The sequence below is a fragment of the Sinocyclocheilus anshuiensis genome, unplaced genomic scaffold (assembly GCF_001515605.1).
Source record: "Sinocyclocheilus anshuiensis isolate Anshui unplaced genomic scaffold, SAMN03320099.WGS_v1.1 scaffold2041, whole genome shotgun sequence".
In the NCBI taxonomy this organism is placed as follows: Eukaryota; Metazoa; Chordata; class Actinopteri; order Cypriniformes; family Cyprinidae; genus Sinocyclocheilus; species Sinocyclocheilus anshuiensis.
This window is the reverse complement of record NW_015541069.1, coordinates 515,727-530,816: the sequence shown is the minus strand read 5'-3', so window position 1 is coordinate 530,816 and position 15,090 is coordinate 515,727. Positions and strand designations below refer to the sequence as shown.

General features: G+C 37.3%; 2 protein-coding genes across 2 annotated transcripts in view; both read right to left on the bottom strand.

Annotated features, from left to right (window-relative positions):
* Nucleotides 1–5,388, bottom strand: part of LOC107690676 (neural proliferation differentiation and control protein 1-like) — a 25,517-nt gene extending 20,129 nt beyond the window's left edge. The window contains exon 1 of the mRNA XM_016489067.1: nucleotides 5,087–5,388. Within this exon, the coding sequence (XP_016344553.1) occupies nucleotides 5,087–5,171 (85 nt within the window). The 5' untranslated portion in view covers nucleotides 5,172–5,388. The remainder of the gene's footprint in view (nucleotides 1–5,086) is intronic.
* A 1,551-nt stretch (nucleotides 5,389–6,939) lies between these two features.
* Nucleotides 6,940–15,090, bottom strand: part of LOC107690674 (niban-like protein 1) — a 31,192-nt gene continuing 23,041 nt past the window's right edge. The window contains exons 7-14 of the mRNA XM_016489065.1: nucleotides 13,779–13,883; nucleotides 13,422–13,584; nucleotides 10,896–11,083; nucleotides 10,634–10,789; nucleotides 9,324–9,437; nucleotides 9,115–9,222; nucleotides 8,919–9,030; nucleotides 6,940–8,732 (exon numbers count right to left, since the gene is read on the bottom strand). Of these exons, the coding sequence (XP_016344551.1) occupies nucleotides 7,849–8,732; nucleotides 8,919–9,030; nucleotides 9,115–9,222; nucleotides 9,324–9,437; nucleotides 10,634–10,789; nucleotides 10,896–11,083; nucleotides 13,422–13,584; nucleotides 13,779–13,883 (1,830 nt within the window). The 3' untranslated portion in view covers nucleotides 6,940–7,848. The remainder of the gene's footprint in view (nucleotides 8,733–8,918; nucleotides 9,031–9,114; nucleotides 9,223–9,323; nucleotides 9,438–10,633; nucleotides 10,790–10,895; nucleotides 11,084–13,421; nucleotides 13,585–13,778; nucleotides 13,884–15,090) is intronic.

Here is a 15,090-nt window from a genome sequence, read left to right as displayed (position 1 = left end):
ACACACACACACACACACACACACACACACACACACACGTACACGGTTCATCATGCGAGATCACAACAGGAACTCAAGCACACAGGGAGCAGTTAGACACAGAGAGAAGGTGATAAAGAGAGAGAGACAAACTGGAAATGAGAAAGACTTCCTGCACTCCAGGCATTAAATCAGAGTATCTTGTTGGATGCAACATCAGCAGAAAGCAAGCACCAGAAAACAGACTCAGATATATATTAACTGCATTTAATCTCTTTAAAGGCACGACTTCTGAGTGCTTAAATAAAGGTCTTGAGCCATGTGCCATAATTCTATATACATTTCAGACACTGCAAAAATCAATTTGAATCAGCATTTTTGTTCATTTGTTCTAATAATATAAATATCTAAATTATGTATTATAATTATGTTAATAATCACAATTAGTGATGTTTATGATTAAGAAAAACTATATTCTAGTGGACTAAGGAAAATAAACTTAATGCAATTAATTCTCTACAACAGGTCTATTCCTATGCAATTTTGCTTCTTAAGTAAATGTATCTTGTTCTTAAATAATAATTCACCCAAAATAGTTGTGCTCATTTTTGTTTGGAACTGTTTAGGATGTTTTCACTTCTAAATTGAGCTTGACCTGAGCATATTTTTCTTCTGATTCAGACGAAATGACTTTTTCACTGGACAAAGCAGTATTATGGAGAGATGACTCGTATTTTAGCCAGAAGCAAAAGTTTTAAAGTATATGTTAATAATGGATTTGATTCTGTTAACTGATGGACTGGAGTTGTGTGGAATACTTGCAGATTATTGTGAGGTTTTTATCAACTGTTTGAACTCTCATTCTTCTGACGGCACCCATTCACTGCTGAGGATGCAATGGTGAGCAAGTGATGTATTGTTAAAGGGGTCATATGATGCGATTTCAAGTTTTCCTTAGCAGACTGCGCTTGTCGGAAGGAGGGACTTTGTAGAAAACAAAGCGTTTGAGAGAGGCGGGGCATAGAGGACCTACAATAATGTACAGTATTTGAAAAATAATGTGTTTTTTGAACATTAAAGCATGTCAACATATTCTGTTACACCAAATACACAAAATAATGATCTTTAAAAAAGCATCATATGACCCCTTTAAATTTCTCCAAATCTGTTCCGATGAACAAACAAACTCATCTACATTTTAGATGGCCTAAGAGTAAATTTTCAGCAATTTTTCATTTTTGGCTTAAGTATTCCTTTAAGGATATTTAGCTTAAATATTTATACTGGGAAACTAGATAATCATACTGATCAAGACCGTTTATCCAGTGTAATATTCAGCTTATAGTACTCTTTGACCTAGACCTTGAAATCCTCATCCAGAACTGCCATTCACTTATTTCTCTCATGGTTTCTTCTTTTACATCTTCTTTTCATTCCTCTCTTTTGCAATAACAACAACACCTACCTCTTCCCTCTGCATCTAAATGATCTATATTATATCTCTGTGGTTGCATAATTGCTTCTATATATACAAGTTCTCAGAAAGAAGAACCATTTAGAGTGCTCATTTTTGAAGGTTACTTAAATTGCCTTCATTCTCATTAGATGGTCAATTATCGACTTCACAGCTCCTCTACAGTGTGAGCAAAGCCCTGGCAACTCATAAAAGCCTAAATAAAATGTATTTGCTTCTGGTTAAATATCATCCACCATGGTCACAGTCACTTTATGCAGTTTAAACTCTCTTCATCTGTTTTTTAAACTACTACACCACAAAAATGATACCCTGATGATCTAGGATAGTAAATAGGAATGTACTGATGTTATGGCTGATAACTGATAAATGGCAAGTAATATAATTCTATACTATTTTGCCTAAATAAATTAAATAATAAGTTTGACGATTTTAACCAGCTTTTTATTGTTACAATGTTGATAGTATAAATACATGAACAATGTGAACAAGTTTTTATTTGTCATCAAGTTTTGACAGCGCCAGGGCTTTTGTGAAAACTACAGATATTACTTCTGCATTTTTGTATCCCCACTCACGGATAGTCTAATCAAACCCAGTGCATTATGGGTGTTGAAGTTTCCTGTCTTCTTCTCCACAACCCTTTTCTCTGTTTTTTTCTAGTTGTGTAGTACCGAAAAAAAAAAATTTGTTTTACTACTGTTTAGACAGCCAACTTTTATTAAAACCCCACCTTGTCTGTGGTGAATTACCTCTTTAAAAAACACTAAAAACTAAAACTAATCATTTCAAATGCTACAATTTCAAAAGGCATCACAATATTATAATGTACAATATGAAAAATGGCTATTGATTTTTATATTATCTAGATAAAGACTACCTTTAACAATATCATTAATATGTTTAGGTAATTACATATAAAAACAGGATAAATGTGCATGTACAATTAAACATCAATGCCAGTCGATGTATATTCAATCTCAATCAATACAGATCATTTTTAAAAAGTCTATTATCAGATGAAAACCATTATGTTAGTTTTATATAATGTATTCCTCATAGTACTACTGAATGATTATCTTAAATCATGGTTCATGGTACTCTAAAGTTAATTCCTCAAAGAATATACCCATATTAGTTTAAAACAACTTGGTAATACAATGGTAACCTTGGTGGTCTATTCTATAATATATTATCCTATAAGCTGCTGCAGAGAATATACAGCAAAAACTACATATCTCAGCAAGTATCTGATTACAGTATAGAAAAGAATCACCCCCCTTTAAAATAATCACATTTTGTTACTTTGCAGCCTGAAATGAAGACTGACACAGTTTTTGTTTTATCCAGCTGTATTTACTCAGTGCAACTTATAGCATCCAACTGAAACATATAACGCCAACATGTCAGAAAAAAACAAAAAACAAAACAGAATCACCGAGTTGGAAAAAGGCAGAACCCCTCCTAAAAATGACTTGTAAACTCAGCATGAAAAGAGTTTTCCTGGAGCATTGCGGTCCTTGGTAGTGCAACTGAAGCAAACAATCAACTATGGGTGGCAAAGCTGTCAAAAGATCTCTGGGATAAAGCTGTGGACAGGCACAAGTCAGGAGATGGTAACCACATTTTCAAAGGCTTTATCACCATCCAAATAACAGCATTCCTACAGTAAAGCATAGAGGTGATAATATCCTGTTATGGGGTGTTTCTCTGCAGCAGGGACTGGAGCACTTGTCAAGATAGAAGGAAAAACGGATGGGACAAAATACTGTCAAATACTTGAGGAAAATCTGCTGTCCTCTGCCAGAAAGTTGTCAATGGGAAGAAAGTTTACCTTCCAACATGACAATGCCCCAAAGCACACAGCAAAACTGACCACCCACACCCAGTGGTTGAAGGAGAGACAGTTGAATGTCCCTGCATGGCCTAGTCAGAGCCCAGACTTAAACCCCACTGAAAATCTGTGGAATGACTTGAAGACTGCAGGCCACAAATGCTCACCATCAAATTAATCTGAACTTGAGCAGTTCTGCAGAGAAGAGTGGGCAAATATTGCAAAGTCTAGATGTGCAAAGTTAGTAGAGACATATCCCAAGTTACAGACTAAAGGCTGTAGTTAAAGCAAAAGGTGGTTCAACAACATACTGGCACAAGGGGGTGATCCTTTTTCCAACTCTGTTATTTTATTTTATTTATTTATTTTTCTGACATGTTGGCGTTATATCTTTCACTTGGGTGTTATAAGTTGCACTGAGTAAATACAGCTGGATAAAACAAAAACTGTGTCCGTCTTCATTTCAGGCTACAAAGCAAGAAAATGTGATTTTTTTAAAGGAGGGTGATTCTTTTCTATACCCACTGTATGTGAGTACAAGGTCTTGCACAAAAACAAAACAAAAACAAAAAATGCCCTATGTGGTTCAGTTTTTCTTTGGTCTCGTGGTTTGAGGGACTCTAGTGGCAGTCATGCTCTACATTCATATTGTTCTTATTTATAACCCAGACCTGAGTGGCAGGAGGAATGTGTCAGGGTCTGGAGTTCTCATTCCTGACTGCTGATTGCCTGTTTCCATTACACAAAGCTGAGGGGTTAGAGAATAGCCCCTGGGGTGTGCGTGTCAATGAATGACGTTATCAGGACTCATGCCAAATGTGACCCTGGACTACAAAACCAGTCTTAAGTCGCTTGTGTATATTTTTAGCAATAGCCAAAAAAACATTGTATGGGTCAAAATTATCGATTTTTCTTTTATGCCAAAAAACATTAGGATATTAAGTAAAGATCATGTTCCATGAAGATATTTTGTAAATTTCCTATCGTAAATAAATCAAAACTTAATTTTTGATTAGTAATATGCATTGCTAAGGACTTCATTTGGACAACTTTAAAGGCAATTTTCTCAATATTTTGATTTTTTTGCACCCTCAGATTCCAGATTTTCAAATAGTTGTATCTCGGCCAAATATTGTCCTATCCTAACAAACCATACATCAATGGAAAGCGTATTTATTCAGCTTTCAGATGATGTATAAATCTCAATTTAAAAAAATGGACCCTTATGACTGGTTTTGTGGTCCAGGGTCACAAATCTTAAGAGCAGAGTGGGAAACTCAGAGTAATGACTGTCATACAGACATGATGACATCAAAACAGTGTGAATGTACCCATGAGTGCACACATTTTCCAAAATGGAAACACATGTGGATAAGAGGGTCCACATGTGTGTCCATATCATAACATTTTTTTATTTTTATTTTGTTCAAGTTTACTTTGTTTTTTCAAACAGCAGAAAAATTCATTTAAATCAAAGCCAATTCAAACAGAATCTAAGTCTGAATTCATTTAAAAGAAGGGACCTTCCATCACTGAATGTATAAGCAAAAACATTCTATTATTATTAATCTTTCAAAAGAATTCTGATATAAAAATACTTGTATGGTCTAATTATGACTTTTACAAATACTTGCAGTGCACATGTGCACAGAACAAGCAAAATATACAAAACACATCCCCACTATGTGGCTGCACAAGCTGTTTTGGGCTATATAAATAGCCAGATACTGCTTATTTATTCCAAGACACCTGTCCGGCATCACGATACCCATAAATGCCATGAATTGAATGTGTCTTACCTGCCATTGCAGCGCTGACGGCGACTGTTGTGATGAGGAAAGCCTCGGGGAGTAGCGAGGCCCACGGTGGGCTCAGGGATCGCATCCTTAAGAACAGTACAACGGCCCGGGGGATCCGGGGTTTATCATTCCCCCGTCCCACAGTGGTGAAAAACCTTTGACTGTAATCTCTGTGCAGTGACACTCAAGTGTGTAGTCGGTAAGATGTGTTCACGGTGCGCGGGATCATTCAGTGCTGCGCGTCTCGTCCACCGCCGATGCTGATGCTGGTGCCTTGCTGTACGCTGCGTGAGACGCTGATCTCTCTCTCTCTGAGCGGGGAAAATACCAGAGCTGTGTGTGCGCTCAGGCTACGCAAAACGATGTCGTCAGCACGTCGGGATATTTTTTTCGGTCCCCTCTCAAATAAAGAAATATTACTTTTAACAGGTGCGTGTTGGGGATAACGCCGAACGCGGGTGTTGGAGTTCATATGCATAATTAGGGGCAAAATGTTCAAATGTCACGTATTGTATCTATGTAACTCATATAACTAAATATTGAAATAATATATAAAAAAAATAATTTATTGTTATAATAAGTCTTAATAATAATAATAAGATAAACAAATGTAAATAAATTAAATTACATCATTTATAGGTTAATTTCCATACAAAATACACTTTTTAAATTAATAAACACTCAAATGGCTGCCATAAACGTTTCTTTCGTGAACGAATTGGTATTTAAAAAAATAAATAAGTGAACGAATAGTTCTCGTGATTATTTTTCGTTCACTTTAATTTCTCTCTTGTGAAGGTGATTGCTTTCCTGCCTTCAAAGGCTTACTATTACAAGTTCGAATACAGGCAGTGATGGAGCATTTTTGAACCCATCTAACGATCATGACCTCTTCACTGAACCTGTACAGAGTCAATTAATCCTTTTTGGTGAACGAATCAAAAGATTCGATTCACTGGGGTGAATTAAAAACATCACTGCCGAATGTTCATCGTGGTGCCTGAACGAGCGTGACAAACGTTTGCACTGCCGCCTGCTGGTGTGACAGATACACCAAGCCACATTTTCACTTTAAAAGGGTCATGAACTGTTTTTTTTTGGCTTCAATATAAGCTGTTAGACTAACGAAAAAGTTTTGAGTTCTGAAATTTACAGGATGTTTGTATAGTACAACGACCAAAAAAGATCGAGGGACTTTTGATTTCTCAGTTCATGACCTCTTTAAGTCATGTAAATATAGCTAATTCAAATACTATTCAGCAAACAACTGCATAAAAGACAAAAATATGCAGACTCTCAGAGATATTGATTTATTTTTCCAAAAGATAATACAATAAAAATGCAAAAGTATTTGAGCAGGATACAATAAAAAAGGTTAAGATAACGTATCGTACCAAGTGCTGTAACTAATAAATAAAAATATTCAATTACATTAATTAAAAGTTGAAGTCATTGTCATTTCATAGATACAACTACTTTAAAAAGTCAATCTTTAAACAGAATTGAAGAAATTAGGAAGCTGTTGTGGCCAGATATAGGAGTCAGACCCTATTGATAACATTTTGCACATCAATAATTTGCTTGTAATTTAAATTTGAAATACAAATATCTAACATAACTTTCTGGTTCCCTAACAGTGGCGCTGTACAAATATGAATACTAGTTTGATGGCTCTAATCTTCTGGATTACCCTTTACAAAAGTCACCTGTACTTAAATCAAATAACATGACACATATCTCCACTAGGACCCACAACCCATTGAGCAGTATTCTCTACATAAACTAAAACTATACAGTGTATGTGCAACCCAGAAGATACTGATATCATAATGCAATTACTAAATGCAATTTAAAAAAAAAATCCAGATTCAACAATGAAAAAGGAGGCGAAAAGCACCACATGGAAAATGGCTTAAAGTCAGTTATTCTAGTTTGGCCTGGTTAATGAAAAATCTATGCAGTCACTTCTGTAATCACAACAAATGACAGCAGTGTCTAAGAAAATAATGCTTACTCCACCAGCAGCAGCAATGCAAGCAACACTCCAGTCTTAAACAAGCTTACACAAGATGCAGCTTGTTTGGCGTTCCAAACAAGTATTCCAGCAAGTATTAGTTCACAAGCTAAATGTCTCCTGTGCAGGCAACTCAACAGACTTCTTTATGTCAAAAGGATGCTTTGATTACAAACCATCTCACCGATTAAGAAAGCATAAAACAAGCCTCTATTATAATGTTGATGAAAAATAAAATTCAGTGTCTTTAGTGTGAATTCTGGTAAGGCAGTACTGTATCAGATACGAGATGCAGATTTCAATAAGGCACCATATACTATCATCATGAGGCATAAGGTGGCTGATTTCCACTGCAAAAACAAATTTTCTGCAGTCTGTTATTCTGCACCACACACAAATGAAATGACACTAAACCTAGGACCTAATAAAGGTGAATATTGTACTTGTGAACAGAAAGGTGAAGACATTTTAACCTAGGATGTGTTTGTAATCAAGCACAGCTCTAAGAGTGACTTTGTTTTTGTTTTGTTTTTTAAGTGCAAAAAAATGTGAGAGTGTGCATGCAAAAAGATATAGACAACAATGTCTATACAGTCAGAGTAGTGAGACAAAAGTGTTTTACGGGCAAAAAAGCCACAAAAAAGCTCCTGTCACTCAGTCAAAAGTCGTTTTAGAGCAGTGGGTAATGCATTTACTCACTGTTTACAAGCATAAACACATAATAAATGAACAGAGTTCATGAGATATTTCACTGGTGATCCATATGTGCACTTTCTCCCTTCCCAATATCCTCTCCAGTTTCAGAGTCATTACATTCCTCCTTTCCCGCCTGATGTTCCTCTTCTGCTGCTTCATTAGTGGGCGACTGGAATCCGCTGTCATCGTGCTGTGATGAGTCATGAGTGCTCGCCGTAATGTGATTTTCCTGTTGGTCTGATGGTGTCACTGCTTCCCCGTCCCTTACCGGCGAATCCAAAGGCTCCTCCTCTGTGCTTGAAGGTGAATCTTTGTTTGTGTCTGCTGGGTTTATTCGTGCCTCTTCTTCACAATTTGAGGTGGGTTTTACCTCCTCGGCTGCAGTTTCCTCTTTCAAGGATGATGACTCTGCAGTTTTCTGTGTCCTGAGTTCATGTTCCTCTTCCTGAACTGCATTCTCGATTTCCTGTATGGCACAGTCTATGGCCGACTTGCTCTCTGTGTCCTGCAGTGACTTTTCTGTTGTGCTTTCTTCCTCTTTTATTGCACTTCCGTTTGTTGGTGGTATCTCATCAATCGCATTTTTGTTCACATCCTTTTTGGTTCCATTGGGAACTTGCTTCTCTGAACGTACCTCCGCCTCCTCCTCTGGAATATTGTCTACAGTGGGCACTTCCAGGCATGATTCATTGGGCAGCACAGAGGCATTGCCTTCTATCTGGATCATGGAGACCACCTGCTTCATCCTGCGCCTTTTTTGAGCCTCTGGATCTCCTGCATTCTCTCCATCCACCTCCTCTTGACCTCCTCCATATTCCTCAGCCCAGTCAATGGGAGGATTCTCCCCTAACAGGTGAAGGTTAGGGTCGCTGTTGGTCAAAACAATGCTGTCTCGGTACAGGTTGTGTCTCCTCTGGACGGCTGCTTCCTTCACAGCTGGAACATAGAAGGAATGTTGATAAGAGCATAGTATGATGGCATTTCCTTTTCCAATAATCTGTTTTACTTGGATGTACATCACAATACATTACAGAAGAAAACATTTGATTCCAAAACATCACAACTTTAAATGTTTCAATCTTCTTGGTTTGTAAAGGTCTAATTCTTTCAAAGAAGTCTTACCCATCATTATGTCTTTCATGACTGTGTGCAGCACCACTTCCTCAAATATGTTTTCCACCAGAATGAAACGAGAGAAATCCTCAAAAATGAGCTCCTGGAAACGGGGGAGTTCCTGCATAAACAACATAACTTTAAATACTTTCTGAGAAGTTTTAGATTGGATAATGATCGTTGCTCTACCACAGCTAAGACGTACAGCAGAGCATGATGGGGAGAGCTGTTTCAGCATGTAGGGGATGAATATCTGCAGAAGAGCCTCTCTGAAGAACTTCTTACGAACTGTACTGCTGTCGTAGTCAAATTTCTGGACATCAAATTTTGAAAAACAGTACAAATTTATAAATCTTAAACAAGAACCTACTGGTTCAAAAAGATATGATACGGCAGATGGACGTTCTGTTTCACCTTGATGACACGATCCTGGCAGCGCTGGGTGGTTTTACAAAGATCCTCCCTTTCCTGGCCCTCCAAACTCTGGTGCAGGAGCTGCTCAAATGTGTATACTGCATCATCCATTTGCTGCACGAAACAGATGGATATATCCTTAAGGCTACAATACACTACACAACTTTTGCCCAGATTTTCTGCCCTCAATTTGCAGTCTGGAGGAGTCGACACTAGTTTCCAAAAGTCATTGCCAGTCTGGGGATTTTGGCCAGTCGGGGTTGACAGATTTCACAGAAAATTGCGTAGTGTACGATGGGCGCATACTATGTTTTTAGTTTTTTTTTGCTTCAGATCATAATTCCATCCATTCAGACAATATGTTTGATATTTTGAGCCAATTTTAAAGCACATATTGTTTTTATTTGGGTGTTTTTTGTGTGCGTCTTCTAACAACAAGGCACATGTTTTCGCATAAGTTTTTTGTGTTTGTGGAACAATTTGAAATTCTGGTAGTGCGTGATCCTCAGTCGAGTAGTGTATGATGCCATATTTTAAAATCTTTTGAAATTCATGTAGTGTATTCCAGCCTCTAGTCAAAGTGTGACAGGATTCATGTCTTAGATAGGAAATGGACAATATAATTTTTCCACATATTTTAATCAATTTTGCCACAAGGGGGCATTTAACCACACAAAAAGGGTGGGAACAAGTTGAAGCAACATTATTTTGATAATTCACGTCTCAAGTTCAGTCTTGTTTCTCCACTCCCTGTGCTTTGAAAATCTGTCTCTGTTGTAAAAATGACTTTTATATAAAGTGCTAAAACATGATTTGCACTTTATAAAAAAAAACACCTTTTTTTTTTTCTTGTGCTCACAATCAGCAGACATATGCTAGCCTTTAAAACTGCAGTTTTAAAGACTAGTTCACTGCAATTTCACTGCAATTCACTGTAATTTAGTGACCAAAATGAGGTTTAACATCTCTACCACAACAGCACATAACTCCACAGGGCATACAGTTTCATACACAACGAAACCACAAACCAAACCCTAAGAGGCACAGAGACAAACACAAACTGTTCGTTTTTCCCACAAAAGTACAATACCCCCCTAACAGAGAAATTTGCATACTTCTTCAAACCAGCTGCAGTTTAACGAACCATCCTGATCGCATAAACATAATAAAAATATCTCAGACGTGTGGCAGATATTTGTACTTTGTTGTTAGTACCACTGTTTTAGAGAACTTGCCAGTATTAGTTGCTGTTTGTTTATAAAAGAAATTCTTCTGAGTTTGCTGCTGTTCTTGGTTCAAAGATGACTGACCTCTCGCATTAGGATTTGGGCTCTCTGGACAAACACAGAGGGGCTGGAAACGTCAAAGCGCTGCTGAAGTCCCTCTAAACTCAAGGTCTCCACCTTCTCATAGCAGCTCTGCATCTTCACAGGATGGAAGGCTAGCATGGAGATCTTCTCCATGTGCTGGACACCAAAGGTAAAAGAGTTTTAAGTCTACTTAAGTCATGGCTCAAGCAACCTATTAGCAAAGAAAGTGTAACCAGATGTCATGGAGGGGACTTTGGGTTACCTCCCCGAGTTTTTCCTTGTTGCCGTCATTGAGGAGGTTCTTGCTCATGTCTACCAGCTCTCTGAAGAACAAGTCTCGCACCTCAAAGAAGCCTCTGCTGGTGGGCTCCATCAGCGCGTCCAGGATTGAGCTGATGTACGGCTGGATACTCACCTTCAGAAGCTTCTCTGCCTTGGGCAGCACAAGTGCTACAGACAAACAGAAAAATTAATTCAACTGCATAATGATGAAATGCTAGGGATGAACTGATATTAAAATTCTGGCTAATACAATTAGCGCTAATTATTTTCATGTTATGGATGATACAATATTATAAATACTGTAAATTGTAAAACTACTTTGTAAAAAAAAAACACCATGTACTGATAGATTAAAGAAGTAAATAGGTTAAATCAACTTTAGGGTTCATAGCATTATAGTGTGAAGTATAGTATGAAAGATAATAAATGTTATATTACAGTATGTACATCATTACATGTGCACAGCCACTAAAAGACATTCTGCTCTTAAAGGGGTCCTATTATGCTTTTTCACTTTCAACTTTAGTTAGTCTGTAATGTTGCTGTTTGAGCATAAAAAAGATCTGCAAAGTTACAAAGTCCACTTCAAAAGGAGATATTTTATTTAACAGAAATCACTTTTCAAAAACTACAACGAACGACTCGTTTGGACTACAACGCATATTTTCCGGGATTTGTGATTATCACCAAGATCGACGAATGGGACGAGACCTGGTTGAGCTGCACTAGAGAAGGCAACGAGTGTTATCACTATGTCGGAGACACGCTAGCTTTCCCAAGGCAGATGAACTTAGAGTGGTTACAATCATCTGGGTTTAAATCGCGCTCAAATTGATTTGATTTTGATGCAATATTTACACTGAAGCTCACAGGCGGCTATGGTAAGGGGTAGAGACCTGCACTCCCGCGGGATTAAAATGATTGACATGCACAAGCTAGGCAGAGTTTCTATTTATAACACGTGTTTAAAGGGTTGCGCAATGTAGCCAATCACAGACTCAGCTGTTGATTTCTGGAACGCAATGGCCAATCAGAGGTGATTAAGTTAGAATCTACTCACTGCAGTGAAAATCCTCTCATTTTAACACACTAAGTGTAGACACGGTGAAAGATTCATTGTGCATATATTTAATGTGTTATAACAGAGCTTTATAAGATCACAATTAACTGAGATGTCAGCTTTTAGTGATAATAAAGGAAGCGCGCTGCTGGTATTCTGCCATGACAAACCATGCACACAGCAGCACATGCTTGCTTTTCTGTTAAAAATAACAGTGGTTTGTGATTGTGAATGTTGATGCTTAGCCTAAATAACAAATATTTTATCGGGAGCGTTTATGCTGGGATGTTGTGGAGCTTAAGAGATGTTACAGAACCATTTCATGTAAATTTCTTCGATTGACTGAAAAAAAATCTATATAGATTACATGCGCAAGCTAGGCATAGTTTCTATTTATAACACGTGTTTAAAGGGTTGCGCAATGTAGCCAATCACAGACTCAGCTGTTGATTTCTGGAACGCAATGGCCAATCAGAGGTGATCAAGTTAGAATCTACTCACCGCAGTGCTGAAATTGCGTGCTCACGAATCCTCTCATTTTAGACACTCTGAAAGATTCATTGTGCATATATTTAGTATATTTAGTGTTATAACAGAGCTTTATGAGATCGCAATTAACTGAGATGTCAGCTTTTAGTGATAATAAAGGAAGCGCGCTGCTGGTATTCTGCCATGACAAACCATGCACACAGCAGCACATGCTTGCTTTTCTGTTAAAAATAACAGTGGTTTGTGATTGTGAATGTTGATGCTTAGCCTAAATAACAAATATTTTATCTGGAGCGTTTATGCTGGTATGTTCTGGATCTTAGGAGATATTACAGAACCATTTTATGTAAATTTCTTCGGCCGTTCATGCCAGACTGGGGAGAGAGGTGTTGTAATAATGTAAAATATGTGAAAAATAATGTGTTTTAGGAACAAACTAGTATGAGAGCCTGTTCTAATACACCCCCAAAACAAAATCAAGACTCTGTAAAAGAGCATAATAGGACCCCTTTAAAGGGTTAAATCTTACATGTACACAGCCACTAAAAGACATTCTGCTCTTAAAGGGTTAAATGTTTGTCATGATATGTAAGTGCTAGATGATAATGTAAATATTAAAATTAGCAGAAACTATTAAATATCAAATATTGATAAATGAAAAAACAGGAAGGATAGGCAGGAAATTAGGTGTCAGTGGTTTCAGAAGGACACTTTCTGTCAAGTACAGTACGTCATCCTCATTCATCAATAACACTTAAGGTAAGCTGTCAAAATGTGACATTTGTCGGCCACCTTCTTTCACAATCCCTTTTAGATAAACTTCACTAGAAACCTGATATGATCTGATGTCAGTTTTCCTCAGGTAAATGTTTGGCAGTTTTGATTCCAGGTAAGTTACTTGACGTCTGTGTGACTTGATAAAGATAAATGATGGAATAAATTACCAGTTAAAGCTACCTCTTATTTTGCTGCACACATGTTCTTTGGAAGTGATGATCTGGTCCATGTCTGTGCGGATGGTGGTTTCCAGTGCGGGGCGACCGGCTTCACAGCTCTGCACTACTGCTTCATACTGCGCCTGAGTCTGGCTCTGAACCAGCCCGTACACTGCATCTGATATCTGGCCAAAAATGAAACAGAAGCCACTGTAATACATCCTAGTTGTTTTAAAATTGCTTTTGGGCTATAGCCACATGTTACAGGTAAAGCTCTGACCCACATATTATACTCTGTTGTAAAATAAAATAGTAATAAAAAAAAGAAACAACTTGCAGATTCCATGCAGGACTAGCACATATAAAATGTGTGAAGTACCAGCATCCAATTCCTCTGTCTCTCATGCATCTTGCCCTTCAGTTTGGGGGTGATGAGGTCTCTCATCTCAGGGAGGAGGGTTTCCATGACAAGGTTGGCGAGGATCTGGGAAGACAATCATAAAACCGAGTGGGTGTGATGAAAGAACTTTAACATGTGCCTTTATTAAAATTAACATTTATTAGGAAAAATCAAAGTTCTAATACACTGCATGTGTTTGAGAGACATATCAGGATCATATAGGCCTGGAGGGTACGTTAACTCATTCCCATCATGATTTTAAGATATAACAGGAAACCTGGGATGCTTGTGGCACATTACAATTTTACTATTGCCAGACTTGTCTCTGGACACTGATCATATATCATTAAACTAGTTAATGTGACATCCTTTCAAAGCCTACAGGACTTTTGTTACTTATCTATGTAAGCTTAACCTCTTTTATTCAACTAGAAATATTGTCAACATGGTTTTAGAGTCACAAGTTACTAGAGGACACACTCCTACGACTTTCACATGATGTCTCTCTTTTTATCTGGTTCGCTCATTCCAGAGAGAAAACAATGCATTAAAGAACTCCGCTAAGAAGGAAAATAATACTACCGTGATGCTGCCAAGAAGATTACAGATTAAACACTGACATGCTATATTTTTTAGATTTATACTTCCAAGATACTTTTTTTTTTTTAATCATATTATCTTATAAAGCTGGTTAATTAGCCACTGTATAACCAAAGTATAAATGATTAAATTGTTAAGAGTTCCAATTCACAATGATTTCCCCATATATCAAGGTCAGATTCCACTAAAAAGATCTATATTTTAGTTCTTCACTTATTGTGTTGTTTGCGTGGATGTTAATCAAGCATTTTATTTGCAATGACTGAGCAATATTTTATAAAGTACAGATGATGGATACCTATAAAACCCACCTTACCAGAAACACCATCTTCTCTTTTTTCTGACACCACACAATTTTTCTACAGGGACACCAGGATTTGAAACGGGTCACTTCCTGTGAATCAATTTAGCTCTGACCTTCATCTGCATTCTATTATAACCCAAACAATTACTGTGACTTCCTTTCACCCCACTACGCAGTGCCAACCAACAACACCAAAAAAATGTAACTGTAGGTTTATCGTACTGTTCTCAACCTTGATGTAGGGTCACTATAGAACAGGTATCACAGGAGATTTCTATAAACTGAATTATTTTTTGAGCACTGTTTAACATGTCCTAAAATGTGCATTTATTTGTGAAGAATAAAAAAAATGTTTAATCTATTTATTTATATATAAACTAGAATTTA